The sequence below is a fragment of the Lithobates pipiens genome, unplaced genomic scaffold (genome assembly GCF_037356315.1).
Source record: "Lithobates pipiens isolate NorthernLeopardFrog02 unplaced genomic scaffold, aLitPip1_a1.2 Scaffold_19, whole genome shotgun sequence".
In the NCBI taxonomy this organism is placed as follows: Eukaryota; Metazoa; Chordata; class Amphibia; order Anura; family Ranidae; genus Lithobates; species Lithobates pipiens.
The window spans coordinates 581999821-582020897 of record NW_027507764.1 but is presented as its reverse complement, the minus strand read 5'-3'; the positions used below and the strand labels follow the sequence as shown (position 1 = coordinate 582020897).

Sequence of the window (21077 nt, the reverse complement as noted above, 5' to 3'; positions counted from 1 at the left end):
CATGCGGGGGACTTTTTGGGAGCCTAGCCACGTACGGGACCCCGAAAACCAAGCACTGCCTTCCGGATTTAAATATAAAATGCTACCAAAAAAACTGTTAGCGATCGCAGGGATCAGGCCTGACTCTGCGATCGCTGCAGTTATGTGTTTAGTGTTTTGTAAGTGACAGTGATCGATCGATACTGCACTTGGGTGGGCTGGGCAGAGGGGCAAAACGCAGGTGCTAGCAGGTATCTGGGCTGATCCCGCTAACAATGCGTTTTTTTGGAATCCTGAACTGCTGGGGACGCTAGTATAGATCTGATCAGATCAGATATTGATCTGTTCAGATTCTATACCACTACGGGAGGTGTATGCTTTGCGCGTGGGTGTTAGCGGTACTGGCACTAACCTAGCGCTGCCTGGGGCGACGCAGACCCTGACCCTAAAACCTAATTGATATCGCCCACCGGGTGATCAGGGGGTTAAACCTTTATTGGGTAATAAATGGTGGGTGCCCTGATGCTATAAAAAGCAAACTAACCAGAGTCACCCGTAACACTTATACGGTGATCAGTGGTGAAAGGGTTAACTAGGGGCAATCCGGGGGTTCAAATTTTTATTAGGTAGTATATGGGGGTCCCTGGCGCTATATAAAAACCTGACGGGGAACCTAAATAACTAACTGGCTAACCAGCGTCACCAGTGACACTTATTATTAAACCATTATTGGGTAGTATATCGGGGTACCTAGCGCTATAAAAACCTGGCGGTGAACCTAAAAAAATAACTAGCTACCTAGCGACAGTAGCGACACTGATGCAGCGATCAGAAAAATTATCGCTTAGTGACACTGGCAAAAGGGTGTGAAAGGGTTAACTAGGGGCAATCAGGATGTTAAAACCATTATTGGGTAGTATATCGGGGTACCTAGCGATATAAAAACCTGGCGGTGAACCTAAAAAAATAACTAGCTACCTAGCGACAGTAGCGACACTGATGCAGCGATCAGAAAAATGATCGCTTAGTGACAGTGGCAAAAGGGGGTGAAAGGGTTAACTAGGGGCAATCAGGATGTTAAAACCATTATTGGGTAGTATATCGGGGTACCTAGCGCTATAAAAACCTGGCGGTGAACCTAAAAAAATAACTAGCTACCTAGCGACAGTAGCGACACTGATGCAGCGATCAGAAAAATGATCGCTTAGTGACACTGGCAAAAGGGGGTGAAAGGGTTAACTAGGGGCAATCAGGATGTTAAAACCATTATTGGGTAGTATATCGGGGTACCTAGCGATATAAAAACCTGGCGGTGAACCTAAAAAAATAACTAGCTACCTAGCGACAGTAGCGACACTAATGCAGTGATCAGAAAAATGATCGCTTAGTGACAGTGGCAAAAGGGGGTGAAAGGGTTAACTAGGGGCAATCAGGATGTTAAAACCATTATTGGGTAGTATATCGGGGGACCTAGCGCTATAAAAACCTGGCGGTGAACCAAAAAAATAACTAACGGGGGGGGGGGATCGGGGGGGGGGGGGTTTGTGTACCTATGTGTACCTATGTGTCAGTGTAGTGTTTTGGTGCACTTACTTTTAGTCTTCTCCTCGTAGTCCGGTCAAAAAGACCGCCCCGAGGAGAATGACATCACTTCCTCCTTCCTGTGTAAACAATACACAGTGGGAGGAAGTTCGTCATTGGCCAGGAGCGATCGAGAGGGGGTGGCCAGAAACCAACGGCCATCCCCTCATCACGGATCGCTCCCGGAGGGAAACGGACCGCCGTATCCAGCGGGAGGGGGTCCGATCGGACCCCCCACCCGCTGGAAGGCAGGCACGTACATGTACGTGCTTGTGCCTGCCTGTGCCATTGTGATGACGTACAATGGCAATACGGCGGTCCTTAAGTGGTTAATGATGTGTAAAAAAAAAAAAAAAATCCTGATCACTTCCCCAGAGAAGTACCTTGTTACTATGATAACACTGCTTTGCTCTGTCCCCAGTGTGTTAAAAAAAAAAAAAAAAAAAAGGGAAAAAAATGGAATAAAAAAGAAAACAAATTATTAATTTATTTTACATGCTGTCATTGGTCAGTGGGCTCCATTCACAGAATCAGATTGCATGTGGTATTTAGGTGTTTTCCCAAATATCGCATTTGATCCTGAAAATGTTGATTTATTACTGCTTTAACCACTTCAGCCCCAGAAGGTTTTACCCCCTTCCCAACCAGAGCACTTTTTGCGATTCGGCACTGCGTAATTTTAACTGACAATTGCGTGGTCGTGCGACGTTACGCCCAAACAAAATTGACGTCCTTTTTCCCCAACCCACAAATAGAGCTTTCTTTTGGTGGTATTTGATCAACTCTGTGATTTTTATTTCTTACGCTATAAACAAAAAAAGAGCGACAATTTTGAAAAAAAAAAAAGCAATATTTTTAACTTTTTGCTATAATAAATATCCCCCAAAAAATATAGAAAAAAACTATTTTTTTTCCTCAGTTTAGGCAGATATTTATTCTTCTACATGTTTTTGGTAACAAAAAAAACGCAATAAGCGTACATTGATTGGTTTGCGCAAAAGTTATAGCGTCTACAAAATAGGGGATCGTTTTATGGCATTTTTATTATTAATTTGTTTTTATTAGTAATGGCGGCGATCTGCGATTTTTATCGTGACTGCGACATTATGGCGGGCGCTTTTCGCGCTATTTTGGGGCCATTGTCATTTATACAGCGATCAGTGCTATAAAAATGCACTGATTGCTGTGTAAGTGTCACTGGCAGGGAAGGAGTTAAAAACTAGGGAGCGATCAAGGGGTAAAGTGTGTTCTAGGGAGTGATTCTAACTGTGGGGGGGGGGGGGGGTGGGCTACCATTGACATGACAGCGATCACCGCTCCTGATGACAGGGAGCAGTAGATCCCTGTCATGTCACTAGGCAGAACGGGCAAATGCCTTGTTTACACAGCCACCAGCATTCTTAACAACCAGTAAACAACCTGGTTGCTAAGGAGTGGACATCCGCTGTGACCTTAACAATTGATGAGTCATTAGCTGTCAGGGGGCTTCCCCGCTGTCAGCTGAATGTAAAAAAAATGGCAGAAATAAAAATTAAGAGGAAAAAAACATTGTGGGGTCCCAAGCCGTGCTGGACCCTTAGCTCCTGTACACACGGTCGGACATTCCGACAACCAAATCCGTTGGATTTTGTCCGTCGGAATTTGTCTGACGGATTTTGTCCGAAACTGTTGCATTACACACGGTCGGACAAAGTTGTCGGAAACAGAACGTGATGACGTTATTTCGTTACGACGGGACTACGTTCACGCTAGTAGCCAATAGCTTTGGTGTAGGAATTTGATCTGAGCATGCGTGGCACTTTGTCCGATCGGAATTCTCTACACATGATCGGAGTATGTCCGATCGGAGCATTTTGTCGGAAATTTTTTTATCAACAAGTTGGAAAACTTGGTCCGTCGGATACTCCGACGGAAACAGTCCGATGGAGACCACACACAGTCGGATTATCCGTCAAAACGGTCCGATCGGACACATTCCGTCGGAATCTCCGACCGTGTGTACAAGGGCTTAAGGTATCAGGATTGATCAATATATATACAGTACCTAATGTACAACGGAGCGAAGTGTCTTGACAAACTTACTGTATCCTTTGTTGGGGATGTGTAGAGTTGGTATAAATGGCCGGGCGCTGAATTCCTCGGCGTGGTTCAGCAGGGCGTCCCTCACCGTCTCATAACCGCAAAGGACCACAATCGGCTCCGTCAGTTTCCAGATGGTGAACATGGAGCCGTACTTTTGGCTGAGCTGTCATAGGTACAAGAAATGTAGAGAGACAAAAGGTCAATAATGTCAGGAATTCTCTCTCTGCGAGATCAGAGATTTACACTTCATCCCCAGCTCAGGCCTTGATGCCAAACAATATGCAGCAGCCGAACCCATTATTTAATATAGATGTAGCTGAATCTCCCTGTTCCCTGGCTGTCTCTGGCTTTTAGACTTGCTGAGTTCCTGACAAGCATGCAGCAGAGGAGGGAGCACAGCACACAGCCTGTGATTGACAGAGACAGAGCCAGAGGATCAGAATGACAATGGGGGTAAAAAGACACTTTTAACCACTTCCGGACCGTCCACCGTCGTTATACGTCAGTATTTTGAAGGAGGATATCGTTGTTATGGCAGCAGCTAGCTACCATAACCCAGGGATCCTCGTCTTTAGCGGGCGGTCCGGTTTAAGATAAAAGTGGTCTCTGCAGCTGATTCATCGCGAGATCACTTTTATCGGTGGCGGGAGCGGGCCACCCCTCCCGCCACAATCCGGTGCCCTCCGCCATTTACCAGAGCCATCGGCAGCGATGGAGGCGATCGCGTCTGTCCTCTTGCTGGGTATGGAGACGAGTGAGGGGAAGATGTCCCCCACCCGTCTCCATATCACTGCAGGGCGGAAGCGACGTCACAACGTCACTTCTGCCCACAGCTCTTAAAGGGCCATTTTTTCCCCCATTTTGTTTAAATTACTATATATATATATATATATATATATATATATATATATATATATATATATATATATATAATTTTTTTTATTGCATCTTAATGTAAATATGAGATGTGAGGTCTTTTTGACCCCAGATCTCATATTTAAGAGGACCTGTCATGCTTTTTTCTATTACAAGGGATGTTTACATGCCTTGTAATAGGAATAAAAGTGACACTTTTTTTTTTTTTTAAAACAGTGTAAAAATAAAAAAAAAGGTGAAAAAAGATTTGTTTTTTTAAACGCGTTCCATCCCGACGACCTGGCGCATACATGAGTAGCGCCCGCATATGAAAGCGGTGTTCAAACCACACATGTGAGGTATCGCCGCGATCGGTAGAGTGATAGCGATAATTCTAGCCCTAGACCTCCTCTGTAAAGCAAAACATGCAACCTGTAGAATTTTTTTTAAACGTCGCCTATGGAGATTTTTAAGTGTAAAAGTTTGTCGCCATTCCCCGAGCGGGCGCAATTTTGAAGCGTGACATGTTGGGTATCAATTTACTCGGCGTAAAATTATCTTTCACAATAAAAAAAAAAATGGGCTAACTTTACTGTTTCGAAATTTGAAAGGAAAAATTTACTTTTCAGGCACATTTAAAAACGTTAAAAAAATTCTTTAATGATTCACTATGTAGTGTATATGCATCAAAATACAAATTAATTAGATAATACAAATCTATTGATAACAAAAATATAAATAAATAAATAAAAAATAAAAATAAAAGGACCCATTGATCAACCCAGAAAAACGAAAGCCGCTTAGTTATGCTTCCTGTGGGGTACTGATATTAAATCAAAGAAGGCCTCCACTAGGGTGTGGCATAGGCTGATGGGATGTTACTGTTGTCTTATTTTTTTATTCAAAAAAGTGTATTTTTTCCAAAGAAAGTGTGCTTGTAAGACCGCTGCGTAAATACGGCGTGACAGAAAGTATTGCAACAACCGCCATTTTATTCTCTAAGGTGTAAGGAAAAAAAAAAAGTATAATGTTTGGGGGTTCTAAGTAATTTTCTAGCAAAAAAAACAAACAAATCTCAGAAAGAGGCTCGGTCTTAAGTGGTTATTAACCACCTTCGGCGAATTAATGGGGCAAACTGATCTGCGTCTACATTTGTTGCAGACTTGCTTGGTACGTTTCTCTCTGAGAGGTTCTGTTTGTACACAACAGCCGGGTCTGAAGTCCTCGGTCTCAGGAAGGGTTCAAAGTTCAGAGACGGTGGATGTGCAATTCTCCTTTCACCCAAATTACACAGCAGTTAAATGACACAGTAAAAAAAACAAAAAAAAAAAAAAACACCATACAAAGTCTACAGCTAGAGAGTGGAAATGATTTTCCTAATAACCTTTGTCATGGAGCCTCTGAATTTAGCTTTTTTAGAGGGACTGCCCTATTTTTGGGGAAAACTGCAAACTAATGCTGGAACTTCGTGCAAAATATTACAAAATGACATATATGATGCGGTCTGCCAGCAACACATTGTCTGTATTGATGTATCTGCATCCCCACCCCCCCCCCCCCCCTGCTGTCTGGGCCCCCCTCCCTTTTGTGTGGCCCCCCTCCAATGCAGCATTTCCAGCTTCCCTTCCCTCCTCTGCCGCCAGCAGTTGCTGAGGGCACACAGGGGGATGTTCCAGGATGGAGAGAGGGGGGAGGGGGGGGTCTGCATGGTAAATATGTCCCATTTACCAGCCCCCTTCATTTCCTGAATTGACACAGTGAGCATTCAGCGCCCATCACTCATTGTGCCTATTCATCGCTGAAGCATAGTAAATTGTGTTTACTGTGCATCCGTTTGTGAACGAGCAGGGGACTTCTCATCCATTCACTGTCCAGTGCAGCTGAGGATATATGGGGAATCTATGTCCTCAGTCACTGGATGCCCGCCAATCGGTGATGCCCATTAGTGTACATCAGTGCCCATCCGTGCCCATCCGTGCCACCTATCAGTGCCCATCTGTGCCACCTTTCAGTGCGCATCAGTGCCGCCTATGTGTACCCATCAGTGCTGCATATCAGTGCCACCTATCAGTGCGGCATATTAGTGCCCATCATCAGTTCCCATCAGTGCCACCCAGGCCCGGACTGGCCATAGGCAGACCGGGCGTTTGCCCGGTGGGCCGTGGGTCTCCGGGCCGCATGTCTGTCTGTGACATGCAGGGCCGGCCGCCGCCGTGGGTTCTGAAAGGCAGGGCCGGCCGCTAATGTTTTGTGCTGCATGCAGGGACATGTAGGGCTGGCCACAGGTGGTGAGAGGAGCGGAGGCATTCTCCGCCTACTAAGCCCACCCATGGCAACCCAGGCCGCCGCTTTACGCATGCGCCCGGCAGCCAACGGGCACCTGGCAACCAGGACGCCAGGAGAGTAGAAAGGACGGAGGGCGGGGGCGGGGCCGGGCCGGGAGCTCCACTGAAGCTCTGACCCCGCCCCATGCAACCCCCTATGCTCAGGGCTGAGATCGGAGTATGAGGGCTGAGAGCCCCGCCTCCGAACCTCTGCGAGTCCCGCCCCCAGACCTTTGCAAGTCTTGCCTCCGGACTCCTGAGGGCCCTGAACCTCGATGTCTGAGGGCCCTGCACCTGGACCCTCAAGGCCCTGAACGTCTGAGGCCCCACACCTGGACCCCTGAAGGCCCTGAACCTGCACCTCTGAGAGCACCATCCATCAATCAATGAGATCGGGCGGTGAGTCTGGCTGGCTGGCTAGGTAGGTCATTCTCCCCATAGAATGCTTGTTGAATGTTATCCTAGCCCTGACCTGCTAATGAACAATATAGTTGTACACTGCTGATAGGTAAAAATTTAAAATGGTTAATTAGTTGATCACCTCCTTTACTCTTGGTCATCTGTATTAAATCCGCAGTCTCTGGTCATCTCCTGTATTAAATCCGCAGTCTCTGGTTATCTCCTGTATTAAATCCGCAGTCTCTGGTCATCTCCTGTATTAATTTGCAGTCTCTGGTCATCTCCTGTATTAAATCCGCAGTCTCTGGTCATCTCCTGTATTAAATCTGCAGTCTCTGGTCATCTCCTGTATTAATTTGCAGTCTCTGGTCATCTCCTGTATTAAATCCGCAGTCTCTGGTTATCTCCTGTATTAAATCCGCAGTCTCTGGTCATCTCCTGTATTAAATCCGCAGTCTCTGGTCATCTCCTGTATTAAATCCGCAGTCTCTGGTTATCTCCTGTATTAAATCCGCAGTCTCTGGTTATCTCCTTTATTAGATTTGCAGTCTCTGGTCATCTCCTGTATTAAATTCGCAGTCTCTGGTCATCTCCTGTATTAAATCCGCAGTCTCTGGTCATCTCCTGTATTAGATCCGCAGTCTCTGGTCATCTGCTGTATTAGATCTGCAGTCTCTGGTCGTCTCCTGTATTAGATCTGCAGTCTCTGGTCGTCTCCTGTATTAGATCTGCAGTCTCTGGTCGTCTCCTGTATTAGATCCGCAGTCTCTGGTAATCTCCTGTAATAAATTCGCAGTCTGTGGTCATCTGCTGTATTAGATCCACAGTCTCTGGTCACCTGCTGTATTAGATCTACAGTCTCTGGTCATCTCCTGTATTAGATCCGCAGTCTCTGGTCATCTCCTGTATTAGATCCGCAGTCTCTGGTCATCTCCTGTATTAGATTTGCAGTCTCTGGTCATCTCCTGTATGAGATTTGCAGTCTCTGGTCATCTCCTGTATGAGATTTGCAGTCTCTGGTCATCTCCTGTATTAATTTGCAGTCTCTGGTCATCTCCTGTATTAAATCCGCAGTCTCTGGTCATCTCCTGTATTAAATCCGCAGTCTCTGGTCATCTCCTGTATTAAATCCGCAGTCTCTGGTCATCTCCTGTATTAGATCCGCAGTCTCTGGTCATCTGCTGTATTAGATCTGCAGTCTCTGGTCGTCTCCTGTATTAGATCTGCAGTCTCTGGTCGTCTCCTGTATTAGATCTGCAGTCTCTGGTCGTCTCCTGTATTAGATCCGCAGTCTCTGGTAATCTCCTGTATTAGATCCACAGTCTCTGGTCACCTGCTGTATTATATCTACAGTCTCTGGTCATCTCCTGTATTAGATCCGCAGTCTCTGGTCATCTCCTGTATTAGATCCGCAGTCTCTGGTCATCTCCTGTATTAGATTTGCAGTCTCTGGTCATCTCCTGTATGAGATTTGCAGTCTCTGGTCATCTCCTGTATGAGATTTGCAGTCTCTGGTCATCTCCTGTATTAGATTTGCAGTCTCTGGTCATCTCCTGTATTAGATTTGCAGTCTCTGGTCATCTCCTGTATTAGATTTACAGTCTCTGGTCATCACCTGTATTATATCTGCAGCCTCTGGTCATCTCCTGTATTAGATCCGCAGTCTCTGGTTATCTCCTGTATTAGATTTGCAGTCTCTGGTCATCTCTTGTATTAGATTTGCAGTCTCTGGTCATCTCCTGTATTAGATTTACAGTCTCTGGTCATCACCTGTATTATATCTGCAGCCTCTGGTCATCTCCTGTATTAGATCCGCAGTCTCTGGTTATCTCCTGTATTAGATTTGCAGTCTCTGGTCATCTCCTGTATTAGATCCGCAGTCTCTGGTCATCTCCTGTATTAGATCCGCAGTCACTGGTCATTTCCTATATTAGATTTGCAGTCTCTGGTCATCTCCTGTATTAGATTTGCAGTCTCTGGTCATCTCCTGTGCTAGATCCGCAGTCTCTGGTTATCTCCTGTATTAGATTTGCAGTCTTTGGTCATCTCCTGTATTAGATCCGCAGTCTCTGGTCATCTCCTGTATTAGATCCGCAGTCACTGGTCATTTCCTATATTAGATTTGCAGTCTCTGGTCATCTCCTGTATTAGATTTGCAGTCTCTGGTCATCTCCTGTATTAGATTTGCAGTCTCTGGTCATCTCCTGTATTAGATTTGCAGTCTCTGGTCATCTCCTGTATTAGATTTGCAGTCTCTGGTCATCTCCTGTATTAGATCTGCAGTCTCTGGTAATTTCCTGTAGTACATCTCTCAGTGAGCAGTAATGATGTGCAGTAACCTCTAGCAATGAATGAGGAAGCAGAAATTATGTGTTGTAACCTCTAACAACCAGTCAGTGATCGGTAATAATATGCTGTATCCTCTGGCAACCAGTTGCAATTGCTGCCTGATCTGCTGCAGTAAACAGATTTTGTGTTTTACCGCTATGTGCTATATGTCTAAGAGCGGTCGGGGGGGGGGCCCTAAGAAAATGTTTGCCCAGGTCCCAATCAACATTAAAGACGGCCCTGAGTGTATCCCCCCTGCTCGCCCCCCCTCTCCTGTCAGCAGAGCACAGCTGTAATCTCATTTGGCTGCTCGGGTTGTTGATTTGTTTCTGTACCCCATGGGCCAATCAGAAGAGGTTAGCCATGCATCATGGGACATGTAGTACTGAAGGAGGTAAGCCGCATTGTTATCCACAGGCAGCAGACTTCAGCCCCCAGCATGCACTCTGCTGGGGGAAAGAGAGCCTGGAACCCAGGAAGAAGCTGAGTGGACTACTAAAGGAAAAAGAGAGGACTGTGCCATGGGAAGCCAGAGAGAGATCCATGCTGTATCCACACCACCAGAGAGAGAGCGCCACAACCAAGCTGTACCCACACTTCCAGAGAGAGAGAGCCATGCTGTACCCGCACCACCAGAGAGAGCCACACTGTACCTGCACCACCATAGAGAGCCATGCTGTACCCACACCACCAGAGAGAGCCACGCTGTACCCACACCACCAGAGAGCCACGCTGTACCCACACCACCAGAGAGAGCCACGCTGTACCCACACCACCAGAGAGAGCCACGCTGTACCCACACCACCAGAGAAAGCCATGCTGTACCCGCACCACCATAGAGAGCCACACTGTACCCACACCACCATAGTGAGCCACGCTGTACCCGCACCACCAGAGAGAGCCACGCTGTACCCGCACCACCAGAGAGAGAGCCACGCTGTACCTGCACCACCAGAGAGAGAGCCACGCTGTACCTGCACCACCAGAGAGAGAGCCACACTGTACCTGCACCACCAGAGAGAGCCACGCTGTACCTGCACCACCAGAAAGAGAGCCAGGCTGTACCTGCATCACCAGAGAGAGCCACACTGTACCCGTACCACCAGAGAGAGCCACTCTGTACCTGCACCACCAGAGAGAGCCACGCTCTACCTGCACCACCAGAGAGAGAGCCACGCTGTACCTGCACCACAAGAGAGAGAGCCACGCTATACCCGCACCACCAGAGAGAGCCACACTGTACCTGCACCATCAGAGAGAGCCACACTGTACCTGCACCACCAGAGTGAAAAACACGCTGTATCCGCACCACCAGAGAGAGCCAAGCTGTATCCGCACCACCAGAGAGAGCCACTCTGTACCGGCACCACCAGTGAGAGCCACGCTGTACCGGCACCACCAGTGAGAGTCACACTGTACCGGCACCACCAGTGAGAGCCACGCTGTACCCACACCATCAGGGAGAACCACTCTGTACCCACACCACCAGAGAGAGAGTCACGCTGTACCCACACCACCAGAAAGAGAGCCACGCTGTACCCGCATCACAAGAGAGAGCCATGCTCTCCAGCACCACCAGAGAGAGAGTGCCATGCTGTCCAGCACCACCAGAGAGAAAGAAGGTCAGTGTCACTGGGCAGTGTGGGCACAATAGGAGACAGACAGTACAAGCATTGTATGGCCACAATAGAATTGGGACATTGTAATATAAAAGGGGACTGCACTGTAATCATTGCAATGCCCCTTTACAGTGCAGTCCCCTTTATATCACAGTGTTCCTGCACATTACAGGTGGAGGAACGATACCAGCCACCCCGCGAATGTCTACTGACGACCCCCCCCCCCTCCCACCCAGTCCCTCTGGAAAAGTTGGCTGCTCAATGTAAAATGCCCGGGCCTATTTTTTGTCCCAGTCCGGGCCTGGTGCCACCTCATCGGTGCCCACACCTCCCAACTTTCTGAGATGGGAATAAGGGACACCTATTAGCAAAAGTATGCAGGCATAGGACACACCCCTGCCACGCCCCCTTAAAGAAGAATTGTGCAAAAAAAATTGATTGTTTAAACCCACAAGTGCTTTTTTTACCATTACTAATTCCCATTACATTGGCTTTTGGAATTTACAAATGCAGCAATTTAGAAATTGGATGAAAGGTTTAGCACTGGGAAACACTTTTTAATAGATAAAAAGTGCATTTTATATACATCTATATAGATCAGACCAAAATGAGGGACAAATGAGGGGGAAAGAGGGACAGAGGGACATTGCTCCAAATCAGGGACAGTCCCTCTAAATCAGGGACAGTTGGGAGCCCGTCAGTGGCGCTTTATCAGTGCCCGTCAGTGCAGCCCCATAAGTGCCCATCAGTGAAGGAGAAAACCTACTTATTTACAAAGTTCTGTAACAGAAACAAAAAAAACATATTTTTTCAAAATTTTCGGTCTTTTTTTTATTTGTTTAGCAAAAAATAAAAACTGCAGAGGTGATCAAATACCACCAAAAGAAAGCTCTATTTGTGGGGACAAAATGATAAAATTGTAGTTTGGATACAGTGTAGCATGACCGCGCAATTGTCATTCAAAGTGCAACAGCGTTGAAAAGTGAAAATTGGCCTGGGCAGGAAGGTGTATAAGTGCTCGGTATTGAAGTGGTTAAGGACCGCCCTGCGTACATTTACTGCGCAGGGCGTCCATTAAGTGCAAAATAATGTACCTGTACTGCGATTGGACACAGCGGGAGCCAATCTGTGGCTCCGGTGGACCTGATGTCTCCCAGAAACTTGGTGATCGTTCAGAGAGAGGCAGAACGGCGATCTGCCCATGTAAACATGTCTGCTGTTCTGCTAGTTAGGAAGATGCAGATCTGGTGTTTCTGCTAAGCAGGAACATGGATCTCTGTCTTTCTACAGTGCAACCACCCCCCCCCCCCCTCACACACACACACACACACACACACACACACACACACACACACACACAAAGAAAACACACTGAGGGAACACATTTAACCCTTTGGTCGGCCCTGATGTTAATCCTTTCCCTGCCAGTGTCATTTATACAGTGACAGTGCATTTTATTTAACACTGATCACTGTATTGGTGTCACTGGTCCCCAAAAAGTGGAATTGAACAGGTGTACCTAATAAAGTGGCCGGTGAGTGTATTTTGCACAAGCACTTAGTACAGTTTCTCAGAGGTTGGTTAGATTCCAAAGGTCACTTACCAATGTGAAATTTATGTCGGCAATTCGAAAATCCATATACTTCGGGGTGCCCAGGAAGGGCAGCGGGGTGGGTCCGGGGGGCAGTGACTTGTACCGTCTTTGCTGTCTCCACCATGATATGATAAAGTGGAGGGTGATGAGGACAGTGACCAACAGAGCGAGGATTGCAGAGAATTCCATCTTCCTGGAAGAGACAAATAGATATGGTCTATGACAGCGGGCAATATTCCTGTACAGCCCGCCCTTCACATTGAACAACGGAGATATGACTTTGACTAATTCAGCACTTAACATTATCCTTTTGGCTCTCCCCGCACACCTCCCAACTTTTTGACATGAGATTAGGGACACCTATTAGTAAAAGTGGTTGGGCATAGGACACATCCCCTGCCACGCCCCCTTAAAGGAGAATTCTACAAAAGAAATGATCAGTTAAGCCCACAAGGGCTTTTTTTTACCACTACTATTCCTTTATCATGGCTTTTGGAATTTGCAAATGCAACAATTGCGAAATTGGACCAGTCCACCAAAGAGCCCAAGTACCTATCTGCAGCCCATGCCTCATAGAATATACGTTGGGGTGTTTGTTTTCCAAAATTGAGTCTTTTTTTGGGTAATTCCATTGTCCTGGTGCTCCAGGACCTTCAAAAATGTGATAGGAAGGAATGAAATTATATGTGTAATTCATGCTCCTAGAAGGTACTACTTCAATGTTGGTCCTCTCTATGTGGCCACTCTGTGTAAAAATCTCACACATGTGGTATCGCCATACTCAGGAGGAGTAGCAGAATATATTTTCGGGTGTAATTTTTGCTATATACATGCTATGTGTTTGAAATATCATATAAATTGACAATTTTGTGTAAAAAAAAAAAATGGAGTAATTTTTTGGGTAATTCCATTGTCCTGGTGCTCCAGGACCTTCAAAAGTGTGATAGGAAGGAATGAAATTATATGTGTAATTTATGCTCCTAGAAGGTACTACTTCAATGTTGGTCCTCTCTATGTGGCCACTCTGTGTAAAAGTCTCACACATGTGGTATCGCCATACTAAAGAGGAGTAGCAGAATGTATTTTGGGGTGTAATTTTTGCTATATACATGCTATGTGTTAGAAATATAATATAAATTGTCAATTTTGTGTAAAAAAAAAAAAAAGTTTTCAATTTCTTTTACTGCTTACACAACTAAACAAATTCTGCTTACTGCACAGCCTGCCAAGGGGGATCTATGACTGGAGACAATGATTACAAAATTTCCTCCTGTTTACTTGAGATCAGCTCTTCTTGATGGGAAATTCTATGCTTAAAATGCCTCAACAACCCTTCTATTGGGGTCCCTTCCCCTTCCACCCCAGGCCCCATAGCAGGTATCCGGGCTGCTATGCCAATATGCCACTGATTCCCATTATTGCAAACATATGTTTTTACTTGATGCTTTTTAAGTTTGTTTTTATTTTTTTATTGTTATTATTTATTATATAATAATAAATTGATAGACAATATTAACTTTTAACCCTATTTAGCGAAGTTTTAATATTTCCTGGTCAAATAAAAGTATACCCTTACTGATAAATGGGAGTGTTACATTTCACTTCTTAATAAGATTAAATGATGGTTTTACACTATGGTTCTTTATCCATACATGATTTATCCAGATTTCTTTATCCATACATGATTTATCCAGATTTCTTTATCCATACATGATTTAATCTGGAAGCTAATCAAAGAGGAAACATACAGGCAGAGTATCAATGATCCCAGCATAGGAGGAGAGACGTGCTGACAAGCGTGTTTGATCCATATGACAATATACAGGGCCTTGAAAAAGTATTCATTCCTCTTGAAATTTTCCAAATTTTGTAATGGTACAACCAAAAACTTAAGTGTTTTATATTGGGATTTTATGTGATCACAAAGTGGCACATAATTGTGAAGTGGAAGGAAAATGATAAATGGTTTTCAACCTTTTTTACAAATAAATATGTGAAAAGTGGGGGGTACATTTGTATGGCGCCCCCCGGAGTCAATATTTTGTAGAACCTCCTTTCACTGCAATTACAGCTGCAAGTCTTTTTGGGGATGTCTCTACCAGCTTTGCACATCTAGAGAGTGAAATGTTTGCCAATTCTTCTTTGCAAAATATCTCCAGCTCTGTCAGATTGGATGGAGAGCGTCTGTGAACAGCAATTTTCAAGTCTTGCTACAGATTCTCAATTGGATTTAGGTCTGGAATTTGACTGGGTCATTCTAACACATAAATATTTGCATAAGTCTTTTGCAGACTCTAAGCCCCCGTACACACGGTCGGACATTCCAACAACAAAATCCGTCAGATTTTCTCCGACGGATTTTGTCCGAAACTGGTATTCTTTACACGCGGTCGGGCAAAGTTGTCGGAAAATCCCATCGTTCGGAACGTGATGATGTTCGTTCATTACGACGGGACTACGTTACGGCTAGTAGACAATAGCTTTGGTCTCCTAATTTGAACTGAGCATGCGTGGTACTTTGTCCGATCGGAATTCTCTACAAATGATTGGAAAAAGTCAGATCGGATTTTGTTGTCAGAAAATTTGAGGACCTGCTCTCAAATTTTTTCCTTTGGAAATTCCGACGGAAAAAGTCCGATAGAGCCCACACATGATCGGATTTTCCGACAATATAATCCGATCGGACCTTTTCCGTCTGAATTTCCGACCGCGTGTACGGGGTTTTCTTCTAAAATGTCCCTGTATTTGGCTGCATCCATCTTCTCATCAACTCTGACCAGCTTCCCTGTCCTTGCTGAAGAAAAGCATCCCCACCACATGATGCTGCCACCACCATGTTTCACGGTGTGTTCACAGTGATGTGCAGTGTTAGTTTTCCACCACACATAGTGTTTTGTTTTAGGCCAAAAAGTTACATTTTGGTCTCATCTGACCAGAGCCCCTTCTTCCACATGTTACCAAATGGCTTCTCGCAAACTGCAAACGAGACTTCTTATGGCTTTCTTAAAACAATGTCTTTCTTCTCGCCACTCTGCCATAAAGGGCAGATTTGTGGAGAGCACGACTAATAGCTGTCCTGAGGACAGATTCTCCCACCTGAGCTGTGGATCTCTGCAGTTCCTACAGAGTTACCATGGGCCTCTTGGCTGCTTCTCTGATGAATACTCTCCTTGCCCGGCCTGTCAGTTTAGGTGGACGGTCATGACTTGATAGGTTTGCAGTTGTACCATACTCTTTCCATTTTTGGAAGATAGATTGAACAGAGCTCCGTGAGATGTTCAAAGCTTGGGATTTTTTTTTATAGAAAACAAATAAAAGATGGATCTCAAACTACTGTTCATTTTTTGGGCAAAAAGAGACCAATTTGCCTATTAAAGATGGGGTACCTTTACAACCTAGCTAATTAGATCAAAAATTATGGGGAAACAGACGGGGAAAGGACATTCATATGCCATATAAACTTTATTAGAACAAAAAATGCGTAATAGTGAAAAAATACCCTCTAAGTCAGCCTTTCTCAACCTTTTCAACACAGAGGAACCCTTGAAATAGTTCTCCGGTCTTTGACATCTACAACTCATGATACATTAGTGTGATGGTCAGTGAGAAGAAAGAGAAGCCCCGGATTGGAAGCCTGGAAGGTGGTAGAGGAGGGGCTGGCATGACAGGGTGACAAAAAGAGCATAGAAGGGGTTAAGGTGAGAGAGTGAGGAGAGAGGGGAGTGTCAGCAAGTGGAGAACGGAGCTGAGGCGGCGTAGCCATATAAATAGGGGCGGAGCCAAAAACGGGGACAGTGAGAGAGAGAAGCAATGGAGGAGGCAGTTTTTCTCACTGCTCCTCCATTTCCAAGATGGCGGACGAACGGGACCTCGTGGCGCAGTTGCGGAGGGCGGCGGCGGAGAGGGGCACAGCATGGCTGCAACAGCAGGTGGGCGAAATACTAGCGGCGGGGAGGCCTGCGGAGCGGGCGGAAGAGCAGCAGCCGCGCGTGCGGAGGTCTCGGCCTCCGGCGCGTTTTTCACCTGGGCCTGCCACTCGGCCACCTCGTGCAGATAGGAGCCCTGGGGAGGACAGCACATTGCCCCCAGCTAAGAGACCACAGACTGAGCACCTGGCGACCGGGCGGTCCACACGCCGCCGGCCGGTGGCGGGGCCACAGGCCTGCATGGCGCTGGTTCCCCAGCACAGAGGAGTTCTCCGGCCGGGAGGGGGGAGTCCGTGGCAGGGCCTAGCGGAGTGGTCGGAGGATCCAGGAGGACGGATGGATCAGGCAGAGGGATGGCTGGAGCCAGCACCGGGGATCTGAGGCCGAGGCAAGACGAAGAGGGACGGGGCCCACCGGCGGGACGTTCGGCTGGGAAGAAAAGCTGCAAGAGCGGTTCGGAGAGTCGCACGGAGCGGGGCAGGTCTGGTTCACATCGCCGGTCTGCCATGGCGGAGAAGAGTCCGGCCGTATCGCGGCCCAGGCCAGCGGCCTCCGGGGTTCCTTCACCTGGGGGGCTATCGGCTTCCCCCGTCTGGGGAAGGGACGAACGGTCCGAAGGCGAATTGTCGGAGGAGGAGGAGGAGCCGGTGCCACCGAGGGAGAGCAGCGGGTCGGCTGTGGGAGGTGTTCCTGGTCAGCCTGGTAAGTCCAACCATACAGTGTCTTTGTCTACTGCTTTGCATGACTTGTTGGGGGGGGTGCAGATGGGTGCGGGGGTGCCGGCGGCGCCGCTGGTGCATGAGCAGGTGGTAGTCCCGCCGCAGGTGGCGGTTCCTACCGGGGTGGGTACAGCGGCACAGATGGGCGACCTCTTGGAGGGCCTGCGGGCGTTAGTGGGGAAGTTTGCGGGGGGTCCGCTCCAGCCGAGTGCAGTGGCCCCGTGGACAACGCCGGGGCCGGGGGGGGCCAGCAGCAGTGCGGGGGGCGCTGGGGGGGCCGCGCCTGCCGTGGCATCTCCCACGCCGCAAGCAGGGGTGGCCGCAGACGCGGTGGCGGACAAGGGGAACAAGGAGGCGGTGGCGAGGAGCGACGTGGTGCGGATTGCGGACGCGGCCAGATGCGAGGTGTACGTCTGCTTCGAGGGCCGTTGGGAGCGCACCTGAAACCGGAGGTTCGCGAGAAGATTTGGAAGGGTGAGTATGTGGAAATCTTCTCCCTGCTTCCATTGGAGAAGTTCAACTTGGATAGGGTGAAGCCCGATGATTCCAAAAAGGAGGACGAGGAGAAGAGGCGGTACAGGTTGATACCGCGCACTTTTTCCAACTGGCTACAGGCATTCGCCATTTTGACGAGTGTCATAGGCGAGAAGAGCCCCGAGCATTGCTCGGCGCTGTTCTGTTATATGGACGCCATAGGGGAAGCTCACAGGGTATATGGGGGGCTGGCCTGGCTCCGCTACGATGAGCAGTTCAGGCAGCGGAAGTCGGTGCGTCCGGAACTGCGTTGGGATCACAAAGACATCAGTCTTTGGATGAGGCTTATGTCCTCGGCGCGGGCCCCGTCTCAGTTTCTTCAGGGGGGGGCCGGGAGTGCGCCAACCTCTGAACTGCCGGCCGGAAAGAAGTGGGGGGTGTGCTGGCAATTCAATAAAGGTGCCTGCAAGTACGGGGGAGCGTGCAGGTTTAAGCACGAATGTTCGGGCTGTGGGGGGACCCACACGCTCGCCAGGTGTTTCAAGAAGGGAAAGAGACCTGGAGACGCTGCTCACAAAAGGGAGGACTCCGGTCATGCTGGAAAGGATGTTGCCTTTCCTAAGTAAGTATCCGGATGGGGCGGCGGCTCGCTTGTTGACGTCGGGGTTTCGGGACGGATTCAGGATTCCGTGTGCTCTGACGGCGCCGCCACCGATGACCGGAAACTTGCAATCAGCCTTGCAACACCCGGGGGTGGTGGATGAGAAGTTGGGGAAGGAGGTGGCTTTGGGACGCATGGGGGGACCATTCGAGGACAAACCCTGGGGGGACTTGGTGGTGTCTCCTTTGGGGGTCGTCCCCAAGAAAGAGGTGGGCAAGTTCCGCCTGATACATCATCTGTCCTTTCCAAAAGGGGGCTCGGTGAATGACTTCATCGACCCTGAGGCATGTGCGGTATCGTACACATCGTTCGATGCGGCTGTGCGGTGGGTTAGGCGCTATGGGCAGGGGGCACTTATGGCTAAGGCTGATATTGAGTCAGCTTTCAGGCTGCTCCCAGTGCACCCGGATAGCTTCCGGCTGCTGGGGTGTCACTGGCGGGAACAGTTTTACGTGGATAAGTGCCTGCCCATGGGTTGCTCGATTTCCTGTGCCTTCTTTGAGGCGTTCAGCTCCTTTCTGGAATGGGTGGTGAGGGATGTTTCGGGCCTGGAGCCGGTTATCCACTATTTGGATGACTTTCTGTGCGTGGGCCCACCTGCCTCCGCTGTGTGTGCGATTCTACTGTCCACGTTGCAGCACATTGCGGGCAGGTTTGGGGTCCCATTGGCCGCGGATAAAACAGAGGGTCCGACGTCGGAGCTGAGTTTCTTGGGGATTGTGATTGATGCGGTGGCTATGGAGTGCAGGTTGCCTGGTGACAAGTTGGAGGCATTGCAGCGGGACATTAGGGAGATTCAAGGGCGGCAGAAGGTTCAGTTGAGAACCTTACAGTCGCTGCTGGGCAAGCTAAATTTTGCCTGCAGGATCATTCCCATGGGGAGGGTTTTCTGCCGACCGGCTGACGGCGGCCACTGCGGGTGTACAGGTTCCCACTCATTTCATTCGGCTGCGCCGGGAGCATAGGGAGGACTTGCGGGTGTGGCACGACTTTCTGGCCACCTACAACGGTAGGGCTATGTGGATGTCCGGCCCGGTGAGCAACTTCGATGTGGAGTTGGTCACTGACGCTGCGGGGTCCACGGGCTACGGGGCGTTCTTTCGGGGCCGGTGGAGTGCAGAGCCTTGGCCACAGTCCTGGAGGACGGCCGGGTTCCTGGGAAATTTGGTACTGCTCAAGCTCTTCCCAGTGGTCCTGGCTTTGGAGCTCTGGGGGGAAGATTGCAAAAATTTGAAGCTACGGATAAACTGCGACAATATGGGTGTGGTGCAGGTGGTCAACCGGATGTCGGCCTCCTCCCTGCCGGTCGTACGGCTAATGAGGCAGTTAGTGTTTAGGTGCTTGCAGTTGAATGTTTTTGTTTGTGCCGTCCATATCCCCGGGGTGGAGAACTCATTGGCGGACTCTCTATCTCGTTTCCAGTGGGACAAGTTCAGGGAGTTGGCACCGGACGCGGAGGCGGTTGGGGTGTCTTGCCCGGACTGGATGTGGGAGCTGCCGTCATTGCGGGATGGGTACGACGGTCACTGAGTGAGTCCACCTGGTCGGCCTATTCGAAGGTATGGTTAGAATGGTCGAATATGGTGCGGGAGAAGGGGGTAAGTGGTCGGGGACCCGATGGTAGGTTGCTGATGCTGTACTTCGTGACCAGGAATATGGAAGGAGGAGTGTCCGCAGCTTCGCTGGATCGGAAGTTGGCGGGTTTGGCATTTTTGTGTAAGTTGATGGGGGAGGAAGACTGGACGAAGGACTTTTGGGTTCGGCAGGCGTTGAAGGGGTATCGGAGGCAGTTTAAGCGGCAGGATACTAGGCGACCGGTTACGTTTGCGAACCTGCAGGCGATTTGTGCATGGCTGGGCTCAGTGTGTACTGCGGGATACAAAGCGTTGCTTTTTACTGCTGCTTTCTCCCTGGCATTTTATGGGGCATTTCGTATTGGGGAACTGGTGAGCCCCTCAAAGCGGACGGCAGGTGGGCTGTTGGAGGAGGATGTGACATTGATGGAAGACCGGGTGTGTTTGCGTTTGCGGAGATCGAAAACGGACCAACAGGGCAAGGGGGCTGTTATTTCTTTGTTTGCGCTCCCGGGATCGGGGGTTTGCCCGGTGGCGGCAGTGCAGAATTTCCGGGCGGTACGAGGGTGGGGGACAGGCCCTTTCCTGCGCCATGAGGATGGGTTTTTCCTGTCGAAATTTCAATTTATAGCAGTGTTTCGGCGTTGTTTGACGGAGGTGGGGTTAAACTGCACAGAATACGCCTCGCACTCCTTCCGTATTGGGGCGGCCACGGAGGCCGCCAAGTGCGGGTTGGACGAGGCGGTGGTTCGGAGAATTGGGAGATGGGAATCTCGTCGATTCCGGACCTACATGCGACCACAGTTGGCAAGGGAGTGATGTTTTACAAAAACAATAAAAAAAAAAAAAATATTTTTTAACATAATAACAGGAAAGAAAAACCGTCTTTGGGACGGTACGGCAGGATGTATACAGGGTTTTTTGTGGTGGGGTTGCTATCGGTCACTGGGTGGGGGTCTCTG

At 48.5% G+C, this 21077-nt stretch overlaps 1 protein-coding gene across 1 annotated transcript in view; it reads right to left on the bottom strand.

Moving 5' to 3' along the window:
- LOC143997703 (cytochrome P450 2C20-like) overlaps nucleotides 1-21077 on the bottom strand; it is a 157734-nt gene that overhangs the window by 125477 nt on the left and 11180 nt on the right. The window contains exons 2-3 of the mRNA XM_077493483.1: nucleotides 12771-12954; nucleotides 3643-3805 (exon numbers count right to left, since the gene is read on the bottom strand). Coding sequence (XP_077349609.1) covers nucleotides 3643-3805; nucleotides 12771-12950 — 343 coding nt within the window. The 5' untranslated portion in view covers nucleotides 12951-12954. The remainder of the gene's footprint in view (nucleotides 1-3642; nucleotides 3806-12770; nucleotides 12955-21077) is intronic.